This window comes from Eurypyga helias, unplaced genomic scaffold (genome assembly GCF_000690775.1).
Source record: "Eurypyga helias isolate BGI_N326 unplaced genomic scaffold, ASM69077v1 scaffold4092, whole genome shotgun sequence".
Lineage (NCBI taxonomy): Eukaryota > Metazoa > Chordata > Aves > Eurypygiformes > Eurypygidae > Eurypyga > Eurypyga helias.
The window spans coordinates 40730-58311 of record NW_010233932.1 but is presented as its reverse complement, the minus strand read 5'-3'; the positions used below and the strand labels follow the sequence as shown (position 1 = coordinate 58311).

At 39.8% G+C, this 17582-nt stretch overlaps 1 protein-coding gene across 1 annotated transcript; it reads left to right on the top strand.

The window, feature by feature from the left end:
- Nucleotides 1–1894: 1894 nt before the first annotated feature.
- On the top strand, nt 1895–17372 carry C9 (complement component 9; the record flags this gene model as incomplete). Its single annotated transcript, XM_010161857.1, has 11 exons — nt 1895–1958; nt 3867–3957; nt 4638–4785; nt 6119–6266; nt 7864–8002; nt 9209–9427; nt 12000–12240; nt 13619–13747; nt 15795–15973; nt 16180–16408; nt 17212–17372. Coding segments are annotated over 11 exons (1748 nt in total), but the record flags the coding sequence as incomplete, so codon positions are not given.
- Nucleotides 17373–17582: the final 210 nt, after the last annotated feature.

Here is a 17582-nt window from a genome sequence, read left to right as displayed (position 1 = left end):
GAGGTTGTCAGTATCTTCAGAGAAGGAGACTCCACAGCCACTTCTGGCAGCCTGTTCCAGTGCTCTGTCACCCTCAGGGTAAAGAAGTTTTTCCTCGTGTTGAGATGGAATTTTTTGTGTTCCAGTTAGTGCCTGTTGCCCTTTGTTTTGTTGCTGAGCATCACAGCATAAAAAGTCTGGCCCAATACTCTTGACTCCTATTGTTTAGGTATTTACAAGCATTGCTGAGATTCCGTCTCAGTCTTCTCAAGGCTGAACAGACCCAGCTCTCACAGCCTCTCCTCATAAGACAGGTGCTCCATTTCCCTGATTATCTTGGTAGCCTCTGCTGGACTCTTTCCAGTAGTTCCCGGTCTTTCTTGAACTGGGGAGCCCAGAACTGGACACAGTACTCCAGATGTTGTCTCACTGGGGCAGAGTAGTGGGGGAGGATGACCTCCCTCAGCTTGCAGACCACACTCTTTTTAATGCCCCTGAGGATAACATTGGCCTTCTTGGACACAGGGCACATTGCTGGCTCATGGGCAGCTGTTTGTCACTGGGACTTCGGGGTCCCTCTCTGCAGAGCTACTTTCCAGCAGGTCACCCCCCAGCCTGTAGTGGTGCATGGCTTTATTCCTCCCCATTAGGTTCCTCTTTGCCCAACTCTCCAGCCTGTCCAGGTCACGCTGGATAGCAGCACAGCCTTCTGGCACATCAGCCACTCCTCCCAGTTTGGTGTCACTGGCAAACTTGCTGTGGGTATACTCTGTCACCTCATCCAGGTCGCTGATGAATATGCTGAACAAGACTGGGCCCAGCAATGACTCCTGGGGATCACTGCTACTCACACCCCTCTGACTAGACTCCATGTCCCTGACCACAACCCTGTGAGCTCTGCCCTTCAGCCAGTTCTCAATCTTGTACAACATTCTGTTCAAAGCACGGTCTCATATTAGGTTATCCAAGGGTCCTGTCAAACAGTTTTGAATATTTCTGATGAGGACATTCCACCATTTCCCTGGGTAACCTATTCCAATATTTAATTGTTCTCATGGTAAAGTGTTTTGTTTTTTTTTTTTTATATTCAGGTAGCATTTCCCCTGAAGTAACTTCTGCATGGTGACTCCATCTTCTATATAACTAGCTTCTAGGACTTAGTTTTTCTGTAGAAGTTTCTAAGAGGTGTTGTATACTTCTTCCTTTTTCATTCTTATTTTTGAGTTATAAACCTTCATAAAACACAGGGAAACTCTGACTGCAGTGCAACTTCAGGTGTAATAATAATTTCAAAAATTTGCATCAACTCCCAGGCTAAAGTATCACTCTGATGTATGTAAGCATGCATACTTAGTCAATATGTGAAATACACACACCTTCCAGAGTTTTTTGGGATCTGTAAATCTCAACAGAACTGGAAAAAGAAGTCTGTCCCCTAAGTGGGCATATGACAGTGGAAGAAAAGGCTCAGATTAAAAGAACCATGATGAAGCTAATCACAGTCTTATGGGTCAGAGCAAAGAGGCAGATGATCCATTACCCTGTTCCTAATAGTGATCATTAAAGAATGCTCAGGGAGAAGTGCAAGAACAAGGCAGGTATTCTGTGCCATTTCCCAGGTTCCCAGCACTTTCAGCTGCCAACCAGTGGGTCATTGATAGAGGTGCTGAGTCCACGAGAGAATTAGTGAAAGGGAATTCCATGTAAAATGGACTTTTTGCAGAACTGGATCTGCATCCTCTATCAGACACCCCAATTCCTGGTGCCAGACATACAGCACAACTTCACAATTCCCTACCTACTAAGAGTTTGAATGGTCCCTGCTGTATAGAAAGAATTCTTAATTCTTTATCTCATTTTTACTGTCCATAGATACTGAGCATATTTGTGCTTTTTGGTGTTTCCTTTTCTTCAGAATCCCGCCTGTTAAAAGGAGCATCTTCAACCAAGGATCCATTTACTGTAGGCCCTAGCTTGAGGTCAGCAGACTCCTGGGAAGAGAGCTGTTTAGGAGCAGCAGGCAAGACGGTTGGAATGCATGATACAGACGCTTCTCGCAGCAACTGTGGTGTCTGTTTACTGCTGGTGTGTGTGACAGCGGAAAGTCTGAGGCATCAGAGCCAGTCAGGGTCAGCTGAATGTATAAAAGATTGCACAACAACCCTCTGATCCCTGAGCTCTTTAAGATTCGATAGCTGGAAAGAGACATAGGTTGATTTAGTGTCTCAATAGCAACTTACTACGTAGGTAACCTGATCATACAATAAATGGCACCAGAAAGCTGAACCAGCCGGTATATCTTCCTGGTCCAAACTGCAGATTTCTCAATCTTGTGGAAACAGGGTACATTTTTTTGGACTCCTGACATATTTGTACCAGGGAAGGGGGTCAAAGAGTGGAGGGCAAAGCCCTGCCTGCAACAAAATCCCATACATCACACTGCAGGAGCTGCCAACCAGCTGGGCTCAGGAAAGAAGGTCCCATTGTAGAGGAAAGGCAATAGCATTAACCCGGAGAGGTGCTGGGAGAGAATCGCTTCACAGTGCTGGTGAATACTCAGCATTTAAGTCCAAATCAGAATAAATTACAGACAGCAAACCAGACAAGTTAGACTTATTCATTCCTCTGCTTTCCAGCATTGTTACCTACAAAGACAAAGTCATCACTAAACTATTGGCCTTGGGTTTTAAAATTAACAAGTCATCCTACAGTGCATCAGTTTTTAATGTCTAACTGTGGGTGCTTAAAAGAAATTGAATTTCTATGAAGTGATGGCCTTTCACTTACTGAGAACCAGGAATTTCATGGTATGTAAAGCTGGGGACCAAAATGAAGAGGCACTCTAGAAAATATAGACCTGTCTAGCAAAGTATTCAACTTTGTAAGTTGAAGAATACTTAGATAGCTAAACACTTGTCTGGATTTTCCAACTGCATAAGTTAGCCTATTAGCAAAAAATACCTTGATTTACAAGCCTTCTTTGAACTCTGGGAAGCATTTAAACTTTTATCTAGGCTTAAGGTCAACCCCATTAAAGTTAGTAAGCTAAACAAATCATGTAGACATATATTGGAAGTGCTGTGTGTATTTGAGACCATAGACTCACAGAATGGTTTGGGTTGGAAGGGACCTCAAAGACCATCTAGTTCCAACCCCCCTGCCATGGGCAGGGACACCTTCCACTAGACCAGGTTGCTCAAAGCCTCATCCAGCCTGGTCTTGAACAATTCCAGGGATGGGGCATCCACAGCTTGTCTGGGCAACCTGTTCAGTGCCTCACTACCCTCTCCGTGAAATTTTTTTTTCCTGATATCCAATCTGAATCTCCTCTCTTTCAATTTAAACCTGTTACCCCTTGTCCTGTCACTACAGGCCCTTGTAAAAAGTCCCCTCCAGCTTCCTTGTAGCCCCTTCATGTACTGGAAGGTGCTATAAGGTCTCCCCGGAGCCTTCTCTTCTCCAGGCTGAACAAGCCGAAATGAGATGCGCTACTGGACCCTTGTCTTCACCTTTAAGTATGGGAAACATAGCCACTGTCCGAGTAGAGGAACTGCAGATGTTCTCTGTGTATTATTTGATTCTCTTCAATAACATGACTCACAAGAAGAGCATGAGTATGCACAAAGATCTAAAAAGGGGAAAAAGTGTTGGCTAATTCAGTATTCAAGTTTCTTTTAGTGTAATTTTAAACCACCAAACAATTTAAGATTAACTTGTTTATACAAGTACCAAGTGCAGCAGTGAAAGTGAAGCAGAAAACAGCTTGAAGATGCTTCCAAAATATTGGTCTATGGTTTATATACAAACTCACATATGATTTTAGTGTACTGCCCGGGACTGTACTGGAATGTTTTGCTTGACAGTTCTTCAGAAAATGTTTTCCACAGGGGGAGAGAACTGAATGCTCCATCTCCGATAGATTGTAAACTGAGCAGCTGGAGCGCGTGGGGGCCCTGCGACCCATGCACCTTTCAAAGGGTAAGATACAGCTGGAAGTCTTTGTTCCAAAGCCACAACCAAAGGGACATTATCTGTCTGCCTTTGGTTATGGGAAAATATCAGATTCCAACTGTTAACATTGTATGTTCATGTTTTGATGAAACCCATTATCATTTCACATCTGAAGGCACCAGAGTAAGAGAAGCCTCCATGAGATGTACAAAACTGGTCAAGTGTTCTTATTCAAAATGTTTTGTTCATAAAAATTAGCTGTTTTGGTTATGTGGATATTTCTATTAAGAACATTGGTTTTCAATACATTTTTCTCTTTAAATAAAAACCAATTTTTTGTCAAAAGCAGATTTTTATTTTCTTAGGGGAGTTGTTCTTATGTGACTTCAAAAAAATGAGAGACTTGAAAGCATACAAAATATAAATGATGTATTTCCTCCCCGGATTGAAAATAATTAAAATAGTGAAATAAACTAAATAGGGAAAAATAAATATCTCTACATACTTACTAATAGGGTCAAGGTTATTATTAATTCAATGTTCCTGTACACATTTTTTACACCATGAGCTGTGCCTGTGCATTTTCAACCAAAAATTTCACGAAAGATAATTCATTTTGAAAAGTTCTAAGTTCATCTGGAAATCCTTCAGTTCTGGTAGTTCTGATTTCTCTCTAAGCAATGTTAATAGTGTTATTTTCTTTCAAGTTTCGCTCTAGACGTATTGAAAGATTCGGACAGTTTGGTGGAATACCATGCCTGGAGACCTTAGGAGATACACAAAGCTGTAAAACCAGCCAAGTCTGTCCTGAAGAACCAGAAACAGATTGTGGTACTGACTTCCAATGCAATTCTGGTAGGTTTTGGTTTAGTGCCATAGCGAATTACACAGTAACTCAGACAACCAGAGTTTACGTAGTTCTGTGAGTTAAATCAGTTTCCACTGAAGACAAAATACATGTACAAAAAGAGATATACTTCAGTGCTTTCATAGTTGGGGATGGTTTCCTGAAGCAGTGCCTTATTGCTAGAGTTTAAAGAGTCCCCAGTGTGTAGACAGGTGGGTCGCAATGCCACAATGCCAAAACCACACCAAGAACAACGCTTGAGAAGGGGTACGTTCCTCTCACCTGCCATTATAATTTGCAACTAGTTTAAATTCTCCTCCTGTAATTTATACTCTATAGTTAGAAGCTGACCATACTGTAAGTGTCCTTTCTTCTAGCGTAACAGCTCCACCTGCTACAGAATCACTATGTTATATGAAAAATCACCAGGACAGTCTAGGACTGAAGGAATTTTAACAAAAGGAACATGGAGGTGTACTGACCGAAGTGGTATGATATATGCTACCTGGAGACCTGAATGCCTCAAAATGTAAATTTGTAAAGTGATAAATGCATAGCATATGAATTAATATAATGTTCAAAATTCATTATAAATCAAAATGAAATAAGTTAATGGCAGTAAACTAGTCAAAACAGGAAAGGAAAGATGGTAAGTGAATTTTGAATCCCAAGTCATTGTCAGTATTCTCTTTATCTCAAATACTGTTAACTGCAAGTAGAGAAAAAGAAAATCAGAAAGTGTGTGTTTAACTACTAGTTTACAGCTATTGTGTAGCACTTACAGGTGAGGCAGTTGATAGCAGCAAGTGTTGGTTTATTACTCTAGGCCTATATTTACCCTAAAACTTTAAACCCAGTAGAAAAATAATCAGTCTTTTTAAAACCTGTGATATACAACCTCAGGAAAATTACTAGCTCACTGTTGCTTTAGAATACAAATCGCTATAGTTTTGGATGCTACAGTATCCCAGTAATATAGTCCAAACAGTGTAGAAATAATTCTTTGTTGATATTGAATTAATATTTTCTGTATTCTCTTAATACCACTTAAGAAAACCACCAAACTCATAATCAGATTAATATAGAAACAGTCAAGGAAGTAACAACTTTCTGCAAATGACAGCAGTTCTGTCATTTACTTTTCTTAGCCATACTAGTATGGCTATGGGTATGGTGGGTTTTTTATTTGAAGAAGGCAGGGTTTAGGACCCGAATTCCTCATGACAATAATAGAAATATATTAGGAGGAAGATCTCAATAAAAAAGTAGCTGGGGGTGCCACTTCAAGTCCACCAGGGGGGGGAAAAAAATAATTAATTTAATGTTTCATTCTTTGAATAGGTCGATGTATAAAGCAACGACTTGTATGTAATGTAGATAATGACTGTGGAGATTTTTCTGATGAAGATAATTGCAAATCCGACCCACGATCACCATGCCGTAACCATGATATTGATGTGTCTGAGGTTGGCAGGACCGCAGGGCAGGGGTATGTAATGAAGGAAAAAGTAGTTTTGGGCCTGTTGAAGAGTCTTGGATGGTCTCAAGGGCCAGCTCACAACACAGGGGCACAGTGACATTCCCAAAAGTTTGAGAAGATCACCTAATTGCTGTTTTAATTTCTATGCTCAGGGAGGATAAAATGTTTATACAGACAGTGTAAATCAAGCATTATGTTAATACACAGAATCATATATAGAAGTTACATGAATATACTTACAATGCTTATTATTTAAATGTACAGCTTATAGATACGTTTCAAGAGATATTTCACAATGATTCAGTCATTCCCAATTACTTTACTAACATACATGTCTAAAAGGGAGAAAATGTATCTTGGTTATTTAAACTGGGATGCCTTATTGCAACAACAGTCTCCCTGCACCTTTTTGAAGTATTGCATTCTCCACTTCCCAGATCTTCATTGTTTACAGGACTTTTCCTCATTAATCTAAGTCAAAAATTAATCTTTTTATTCTCAGACCTTGCTGGATTTCTTTCATTTTAAACAAAAAGAGTGACATTGATTATCTACAAATCGCGTTAAAAGGCAGCTAGTCATCTGGAACAAATGAAACTAAAGTATACTACAGCACCACCTTGTGTTTAGATGCAAAGGATGCATACTCTTCATTTCATTTTCATAGTAGTATTACTGCACAAGGGCAAAAATACTGCCTCGGTAGCATGAGGAAGTAAGCCAGGTACTTAGGCATATATTTTTAGAAATAGCTTCTTTATTATTTCCGTTATAATCCATTACTAAAATCTTCCATGAGAAAATGTTGTATATGAGTGCAGTAGTGACACTGGCAACCAATCAATTGATAACCACTTCCTACACTCAGGAATACGGACATGTATAGGACATAAATATTGGAAATACTGAAAAGATGTACATCTATGAAAAAGACATAGAAATTAATATATATGTGTGTGTGTGTGTGTATAATCCTCCAAGGAACAGTTATTTTTGGAACTATCTTTTGTACATTGCTACGTAGATGCATAGTGCTGTACAGCCCATATGCCCACTTCTCTGGATTTGTAGTGGTTCAGATTTCCTCTTGTCTGCTTCTGGAAATTCTATTACTCCACCAGATCAGACCCTGGGAGAACAGACAACGCTAAGCTATATATTCTTCTGCAGATTTGATGGATCTTGTACACCCTTGATACTAAAGTTCCTAACAGCAAACAAACTGATATAAGTTATAGCTGTTGAGATGTCCCTCTTAAACTTCTAAGGAATGCCTCTTCACAAATGCATTGGTCAAGAAGAGACATTTTTCACCTCCTTTTATTCCTAAGGTTCTCTTTGTGTTTGATGTTTAATAACTATCTTTTATTTGTTTGTTTCTTACACATGACCCTTAAAGTGCTTTACAAAAGATGTATCGTCATCTCCATTACACAGATGAGAGGACTACAAGAGATGAGGCAAGCTGGTATGGATGAAGCACCACAGCTATGGTCTCTACCTCTTACAGAATCTGACTTTTCCAGTCTTAATACCATTGTCTACAGGCTATGGGTGCTGACAACTCCTTTTTCGAAGTGTAACCTCTCCTGTATTTTTCTTGTAGAATCAATGTTTTAGGGATGCAGCCAATGGCCAGCCCATTTGACAATGACTTTTTCAACGGCCTTTGTGAAAGGGTGCGTGATGGAAACACGCGGACGTACTACCGCAAGCCATGGAATGTGGGTGTTCTCACTTACAATGTAAGTCTACATCCTTCTGTGAAAATTAGAATGTGTATAACTGAATGATGAATCCTGACATCCTTTTGCAAGACTCAGCGTATCTCCTGAGTCAGGCAACAGCAGCTTTTTGGCATCAAACCTTTGATAAATTCCAGAGGGAAACAGGTTATGTTCTCATTTGTTTTATCAGTTAATCTTAGTTGTGTCAGATGAATTTCTGCATGTTCATTGCTGCCCTTATACCTAGTAAATGAAACTATCTTTCTCTAAAGTTAATAATATGACTAGACAAGATGAACAGTACGTGGACAGAAAAGAATACTATATGTAACTTTTACTGGCTAGAGCAGCAAGCAAACTACTTTTTCAATGATACACAAAAGGCACTGATAAAACGGCAGGTATAATATTATGATACTCTGGTCCTGCTTGGATTTTATAATCAGTGATAACTTTCTCTATCCCACTGGGGAAAAAAAAAAATCTAATAGGCTTTTGAGATTCAGATTATGACTTCCAGTGAGGTTTGAACACCAAAAATGTTGATGATCTTAGAAACATCAATGTCAGATGCATTTCAGAAATCAAAGCAGTATTTTGCTTACTAAATGCATTGCCTATCACTGTAAGTAGGAACTTCATAGAACAATGACAATTTAAAGAAGATCCTGCCCAAAATTAGTAAATTTGACTCCAGAGATCATTGGTCATATTTGATTTTGATGCAAAATCCTTTCAGTTACTAAAATTCTATGTTCTGCTAAAGTATGCAAAAATAAATAATACTGAAGTAGATATTGTGAATCAGCTATTGTCTGCTATAAAAACAGCAGAATCATAATTCCGATTAATTCGAGATATCTAGACCTATTAGCAAATCTTGTCTGCATTCTAGGAAGGAGCTGGAGACTACTACTCCTTACATGTAAAGGAACTGTTGACACACATAAATTACTTTGATAGTGTTACATGCTGAGATTTAACTCTTAGTGAAATGTTGTCATTGCAGTTTTCTGTTTAGTTTTGAACCACTGAGCTGATCCAGGTGAGGTGGTATGGGGAGGGAGTCGCTTTTCTGTTCATTATTTTTTAAAAGAAAAAAAAAAGCTGTAAGAAAATGTGTTGCTAAGCTATGTAAAACATACAACTTTGAAGTGCTACATAGATTTTTCTATTACTGCCTGTTTTGGTTTTTCATGCAACCTTTTCATTATCTTTTCTAAGACAAAAGCAGACAAAACCTTCGCATCTGTGTTCTACCATGATCGTGTAAAAATGTTACGAGAGGTTTACATAGAAAAACAAAAACACTTTAATGTTGATATGTCTCTGAAATACACACCTACTGAAGGAAGTGAAAAAAAAGATTCAGATGAAAATTTCAAGTATCACTATAGCAAGAATTCAAGTTTAAATTCTATCCTGAAAAGCTTCACAGAAAGGGTAAGTTTAATCAAGCTAAAGGGTTTAATTTAACTGGTTTACAATCAGTAAAGTTTACACAGTGTTAAAATAATGCAATATGAATCTTTCTAAGTATTCTAGTTGCCTTCTGGTTTTCTGTCATTTACTCACAAAAATAAAATACTAGCAATACTAGGTTAAGATTTCAGGTGTGGCCAAAGGCTAACCAAATGTGGCTTCATTTTCCCACTGTTAATCCTTGACTACTGACCACCCTCATCTTCAACAGGGGCTTGGTGTTAGAAACGGACAAAGATGTCTATTTCCTCTTTATTAGAGAGCAGGTCTGATCTAGTGCAATGTGGGCAAATCAGGTCAAGTCCTGGGATAAAAATTATCACTGAGCAGGCCGACACTAGGTAAATAAAAAATTGACATGTATAATCATAAATGAAAGATCACATCTCAGCCATTCAAGAATGTCTGTACTAATAAAACTAGCTTGCACAAAGAGGCACGGGCATTAGCACCGGCACGTCATAATCCTTATTTTTACTAGCATGCTGCCATGGTTTTGGTCTGTGCCAGGTCTTGTGCTCTCATAAGCAATGCTCATCCTGCTATCTCCTGCACATGTTTAAAAGGCATGTTCCTAGTAGGCAGTCTGGAAACAGCAGGACTGTTTTGGGGTTGTACACAAATCATTCCAATCCACCTGCTCTTTGAGACAGAGGAAAGGTTCTGTCCCATTTTATTTATTAGTAAAGAAGAAGCCTTAGCATTTAGTGAGGTCAAAGAGAGAGACCAGAGAGAGTGATACTAGGCATGCTAGACACTATGGCTTAATCCAAGAGCTGGGTGCTTGTGGTCATATGTATTTTCCCACCATATATACACCAAAGTTTGTGTTCGCAACATGCCATCGTATAGAAGGAACCCCATAGTGCTGAAATGCATCACATGCAAGGAAGAATATATCTGCTTCAATTAATTCAGTCCTTCATATTTCATGCCAGCCTTGCTGTCTAGGACCCCTTCAGAGCTCTGGACATTAAATGGATATATGGGAAAACTGAGTTAAATTTTATAGAATCATAGAATGGTTTGGGTTAGAAAGGACCTTAAAGACCATCTAGTTCCACCCCCCTGCCATAGGCAGGGACACCTTCCACTAGACCAGGTTGCTCAAAGCCTCATCCAGCCTGGCCTTGAACCCTTCCAGGGATGGGACATCCACAGCTTCTCTGGGCAGCCTGTTCCAGTGCCTCACCACCCTCTCCATGAGGAACTTCGAAATGATGCTCAAGAGAAAGGTCTATACTATAAAAAGAGGCTGACATACAGCACTGACTTTGTATTGGTAAAAATTTTCTTGGGATAGAAATGGACCGTTTAAATCCGTTTAATTTAAATCTCAAAGCGTCAATCTCCACACACACAAAAGATTAAGTTCTGTAACAGAGTATATTGCAGGCTGCTCAGTGGCTTGTGATATGAGTTTCAGCCTCAAATTCTTGCTTACAGATAAGTTCAGAAAATAAGTTGTGATCTGTCACCATAAACTCCCATTGTTGCAAGTTACTGGAGTGGCAATCCCTGGTTGTGAACCCTCCAGCTCTCGTCTGCGGGTTAAAGCCAGGAGTAGCTTGGGCACACCAGGAGAGTAAGGGATTTTGTACATGCTGGATGGCAGGAATGTTTGCACCAACAAAAATTTCCTCCCAGAGATATAGATGCCTGAAGACTTCTGTCAGTCCTAAGCAAAATCTGAGTCTGCAGTTTAAGATCCCTTAAATGGTGCCAGCTAATGTGATGGTCAGTTGCTAAATCCCTTTTAGTACCTCCTGTTTGGCATTACTGTTAAGGGAGTCACATAAGTACTGAAGATAATAGTGGGGTTTGGAAGGCACATGTTTGCTTAGAGTCTTAAGTGCAACTATTTTACAAGATGTCATGTGTTACGGGCAGCCCTTAGGTCCTAGTTGAAATTACAATATAAAACCAGCCACAGTGTAATTTATGAAAATATAAGTGACTAAGCTCAGAATTAGAATGTATGTATGGCTCAGATGTCTCAAAAAGATTTTTTCCTGATTAATTTTCATGTTACGGTCTTTTGGGTTTATTTTTGTTTTTCTTTGGAGCTGTCCCCTTTTTTTCTGGTACTCTGAGAACAACAGAGAAGTGATCCAAAGAAAGAGAGAACTTAGTTCTGCTCTGACTATGAACAAAGACAAAACTCCAGCTGACCTCAGTGGGCAGCTTCTGTTATTTGGCGAGCTGTATGAAATTACTTTTCACTGTTACGAAAGTCGGAAAGGCACTTTTAGTAGATATTGTACTCGAAGACCTTGTTGTCAAATAGATCACAAATGCCTTGCTAGAATTAGGAAGGGGACAGTTCAGTGAAACTGGAAGAACTGAAATGATCTAAATCTCTCGCTGCTTCCTCATTTTAATTTGAACTACACATTTGTCCCTGTTCCAAAACACTACTGAATACTATGTTTAAAAGTCCTGCAGTTTCTTCATAAGTAAAGGAGAAGAGATTTTCCTGCCGTGCTGCACAGTAGAATGGCACTCTCATCTGCTTTCTCCTCTCCACGTTCAGAACCAAACCTTTCTGCATGTAAAAGGAAAGATTCAGCTGGGAAGATTCCAAATGCGGAGTCGTGATGTCCGTCTCACAGATAGTTTCCTTGATGATCTAAACTTCCTGCCTGCTGAATATGATAAGGGAGAATATTTCAAATTCCTAGAAGATTATGGAACTCATTATGCGGTCTCTGGAACTGTGGGAGGAAAATATGAACTTGTGTATGTGCTGGATAATTACGCTATGTCTCGAATAGGTATGCATTCTGTTGGCCTTGCTATGGTATGCAGATTATCACCAAGTCTCCAGTCATGTGAAGGGATGTGTGAGGACACATTTGTGTATATGGAGCACTACTGAGAACAGCATAATTCAGTGTGTGCTGCTTGTGGGACACCAGAGGCATTACAGAATTACGTGAGTTCAACAGAAATGCGAGTCAGACTTTGTGACTTCCAGAATTGTTTAAAGTCTGTATTTTAAGTCTGTAACTGAGAAGATAAACAGATACTTTAACAAACCTCTTCAAAGTATTAGCAATGCTAATTGGTGTGACATTATTCACAAGACATCCCCAATGGCTAGAAAATCTGCCTAAACCTTAAATCCCATTTGCTAGTTGACACCTTCTTGTGGTCCAAACACTCTAAGAGTATGGTGCTGGCAAAAAATAAGAAATTATTTGAAGAACTTCTTAGAAATCACATAGTGCTCTTGAGTGTCTTGAAACTGGTTTTATTGACTTTAACATTCACACTGGAATCGTCCTTGCCCTGGGTAAGATAGGAAAGTAGTAATTACTACTCCTTCATGTGCAGTTCAGATAACGTGGTTTTGTGATGGATTGACGTGATAATTCTGGAATAAGGTTAGAAAAGGTAATTCTCATACTGATTTTGGAGATTAGAAAGTAAGTACCTGCTACGTGCAGCACCAGCAACAATATTACTGTCAGATATTCAGACTATGCAAGGGGACATGGGGCAAAGATGTCACGTATCCCAGTATTACTCTGTTCAGCACCTGGAGATTGTGGTGCTGGATTTATTTAAAGTACCAATCTTATGCAAAACTTTTTTCTGAACATGAAAGTAAAGTTCCAGGTGATCTGTTGGAGTTTAATGAATAGAAAGGAGGTGCTGGAGGCAGTAGAGGATAGAGGAGGAATTAAATTTATGGGAATAGAGTACTCATAAGATATTAGTGGCATTATTTAACTTTATGCAGAAAAAGAATGGAGAAATATGTTTGATGCTAGGAGAGAAACTGAGACAATTGAATAATTTAGGACATAGAAAAAACAAATGATAAACAGCTGAGAAAGACAAAATTCCAATATAAAGAGTGGTCCTTTGAGGGACATCTGCTTTCAGATAGACCAAGGACAACAGAAATCAGTTTTTGGAGTATTTTGATATTTTTCTAATCACTGTAGATTTCACCTGCCCCTGTGCAGGCACTTCAAATACAATCATCCTTACATTAATTTCATGAAAGACTTAAAAACAGAAGATATATGGGAAGAAGAAAGCCATAAACATTTCTTATAGCCCTGAAATTCATTATCGAAGAATAATATCAGATTATTTATGGTCATTCAATCCCTCTAATAACCTAATTATTTCCACTTCCAGGTGTCACAGTAGAAGATGTGAAAAAATGCCTTGGCTATCACTTAGATGCCAATATTGCATATAAAGGCTTACATACCAATGTTAATATTGATGGTGGCAAATGTGAAAAGATTCATGTGAAAGAAAACTGTAAGTATTTCCTTATTTTACTTTATAAGTTTTGCTTAAGAAAGATGATACTTATCACTTCTTCCCCCTTTATAATAACATAGTTATTGCTGTTAGGGAAAGGGCAAATTCAACAGACCAGTAGAGGTGAGGCTGATGTACTTTCATGCTCTGAGGTCATGCCAGGCTGAGCATGTGTTCCCAGTAGGCACACCCACACCCACACACTCCCTTATGTAATGCATACATACATACATACATACATACATACATATGCACATTGCTGGCCAAACAAATCAATATAGGCGGAAGCCCAGGACTCAGGAGAACACAAACAGCACCAATGGCTTCATCCTGTTCTCCTCTCCATCTGATCAGGGTGAAAGTCTGGTAGTGGGACATATCACAGAAGGGTTGAGGTTGGAAGGGTCTGCTGGAGGCCATGTTGTCCAGCTCCCCTGCTCAAGCAGAGTCATCTAGAGCAGATATTCTCCCCGGGCAGCACAACCCTCAGGTATTTCAGCCCCTCCTCAATATACCTAGCCAAGACAGATCTCTCTGGCAGCTGACCTTAGACATTCATCTGAACCAGCAACTGGATCCTCAGTGTCCCCCTTGTTGCTGGCACTCAGATATGCAACACCCCAAGGCCCACAGTTCTACTCCTCTTGCTGGTACAGACCACCTGATACACACCAACACACACTCACACTATGGGTGCTCCCAGTAACTGGCCTTAGGTGTTCATTCTACCCAGTAATTGACCCTTGGATCCTCTTATACCCAGTTGACATACACAAACACACATGCCCATGCAAACGAGCTTCAGTCAACCCCAGCACCTTGGGGTCTCTCCAGTACTTGGCCCAGAACTCCTGGTCACACCAGTAGCCAGCTCCTCCAGTTGTCTCACTCTGGAGACAGAAACATATCGAGACCAGACTAACAGCCACTTTGATACTTGTCTCCTAAGCCACTTACCCAATTCACCTGCGAGTCTGTCCTGATGTTTGCTAGTGATCACACGCTGACAGGTGTATCCTCACTCGTTCCAGTTATTGACACCACAACACTAGGTCCCTATCAGTCATTGTCCAACTCTAGTTGTTGGCACACAGATCTCCACACACACACATGCATGCAGGATAGAGTCTCCTGACCCATGAAAACAGTTAGAAATGGAATTTAACAGTAAGTCAGAACAGAATGCATAAATCAAGGACAGTACACCGTAGACAAGCTCACTATCAGCCACCTTTTTATATGCAATCAGTCCCTATTTTTTGCCTTTATCCTTCCGTCTTCCTGTGCTTGTTCCTCCCAAAGCCACCTTGATTCCCCCCTTACCTCTTCAATCGCACTCCCCTAAATATACTCCAACTATTTAAGTTTGTTCAATCCCAAGATGTCTTTCTTTGCATCCGGAGAGCTTTTCCACTGATTCATCTTGCTGTTGACTCAGCCTCAGCCCCATTCTGTGGGGCTAATGGCTCTGCTGGGACAGGCCTGGAAGGAGTCAAGGTAGGGGCTCCTTTTCTCTGATTAGGCTACTTGTGTTCCCCTGCCTTTCATTGTTCCTCTTTGCTCCTTTGTGTGTCTGGAGAAGGGTCTATTATCACATGACCTAAAAATTGCAAAAGTAAATCTCCTACTGACCACAGAAGAGACAATTATTCTCAGTGCTCTGTTCTTGTGTTTTCATTATGAAGTAGAAGCACCTACTATTCAAATTCCTGCATTTTTCTGGTTCAGCTCAGGTGATACAGTAGCATTACTAATACTACTTTTGGCTGTTAAGAAATGGCTATAACTTCCATAATGGCTGTCATTTTGCCCTATGCCTTCTTTTCCTTTCAGATACAGGGTTTTCAAATTTAATTGCAAAATAGAAGATTTCCTCTCACATAAGAGGTACAGCCAAAGAAAGATTGAATTCCACCACAACCAGTGAGTGAAGGGTTCTTCCCTCTAGCTCATTTTATAGGGATGGACTGGTTGTGCTAAAAGGGCAACAGTTCTTCAAGATGTATGGGCATTAAACTTCTTTTTCATCCTCTTATTTCTGCAGCAGAACTTAAGGATGATGCTGTTATTGATGATGTCATTTCCTTAGTTGATGGAGGGAAGATTGACTTTTCAGTTAAAATAAAAGAAATGTTACTGCGAGGATCCAAAATGGTTGACGTTCAGGATTACATAGAGTGGGCTAAGTCTTTGGTGGATGCTCCAGTAGTGATACAGCAACGGGTAAGTGCTATTTCTTCAAGGCTATGGCTCTTACAGTTTGAAAGCTTTTGTTCTAAGACAGAGATGAGATTCTGAGTTTATCATGAACTTTCAGGTATTTTCTTCATCTTGACAATTTCTTCAGATGCTTACTGTAGTGATGGGTATATCAAAAAGATTCAGAACTTCAGAAAAGTCTGTTATGTATGGGCTTTTTTCTTCTACAGCCTTCTCCAATACATACGCTTGTTCCTATTAAGATGAGAAATGCATATTTAAAGAAACAAAATTTGGAAAGAGCAATTGAAGACTACATTACTGAATATAGTGTGTGCAAATGTGAACCTTGCAAAAATGGAGGCACCCTTGTCCTGGTAGACGGAACCTGTACATGTATGTGCTCAAGCTACTTCAAGGGAATTGCTTGTCAGATTCCCAAATCTACATTAATTAAAGGTTAGTAAATACTCAAGACAGACTAAAATGGGCATTCAAGGACAGAAGGATGTCATAGTACTCCCTTACACCTACTGCTGTGAAATCTCATGGGTATATGACATAGAAGTTAGTGTGAGATACTCAGTTCTTTCCATAAAGACGGCCCTCTAATTTAGAGCTAATTCTCCCACATACATTGCCGTGTCATGGAATATTATCCCAAGTTCATTTGAGTAAAGAAGAACATTATTGAAGAATGGTGAAGTAATGGTAAGGTGATTTCAGGCAAAAGCAATCTCATCACATCATAAGCTATTTTGTCTTCAGTTTCCTACAAAAGCACTGTGTTTGCTAACACTTGATCACATTTCATAATTACTATGTTAGCTTAATACTAGGTTGGTCCACAGAGGGGAAGAAGAGATAAACTCAGTTACACAACTGATGATGTAAAAAATTTATTGTGCAGTGAATTCCTTCCCTGTGACCAGTTTTTAAAGCACAGGTGCCCAAAATGGACCTTAGAACTTGATATTCAGGCAACTTCCTAGGGAAACAAAAATGTTGACAAATCTAGGCTCCTAAGTAATGTCACTGCCAAGCACATTTTCAAAAGCCAAATCTGTGCAGTGGTACATATACTGGAGGGTGCGATGATCTGCTGTCGCCGTAACTGAGAACATAAGAATTGAATCACGTAGAAGTACTGAAACTTGTCTACCCTTGAAAGGGCCAAATAAAGAAGAATAATCAATCCTTCTGTCACTGCACAGAAGGCAGAGAGATGTTGGACTAATCCTACTATGGTGTTTTCATACCAGTTGTCACTGATGGAGGCTGGAGCTGTTGGAGTGCCTGGTCCACCTGCATCAATGGAGAAAGCACTCGAACTCGCCAGTGTAATAACCCTACACCAGAACCAGGTGGCAGACCATGCCAGGGAGAAAGCGTTGAAAAACGGCCCTGTGGAGAAGCAAAATAGTTATGCTGATCAAAAACTGGTAAGCAATCTTTCTAAATATTAATGTATTACAGCTGTTTAGAATAAATGATCAGCCAGTATTTGACACATTTCAGTGACACGATGAGGTTACAGCAGTGGTAGAGAAGTGAAGAGCAACTAATGTCATCTACCTGAACTTGTGCAAAGAGTTTGACACTGTACTTGTCTCCCAGTCGGAGAGACATGGTT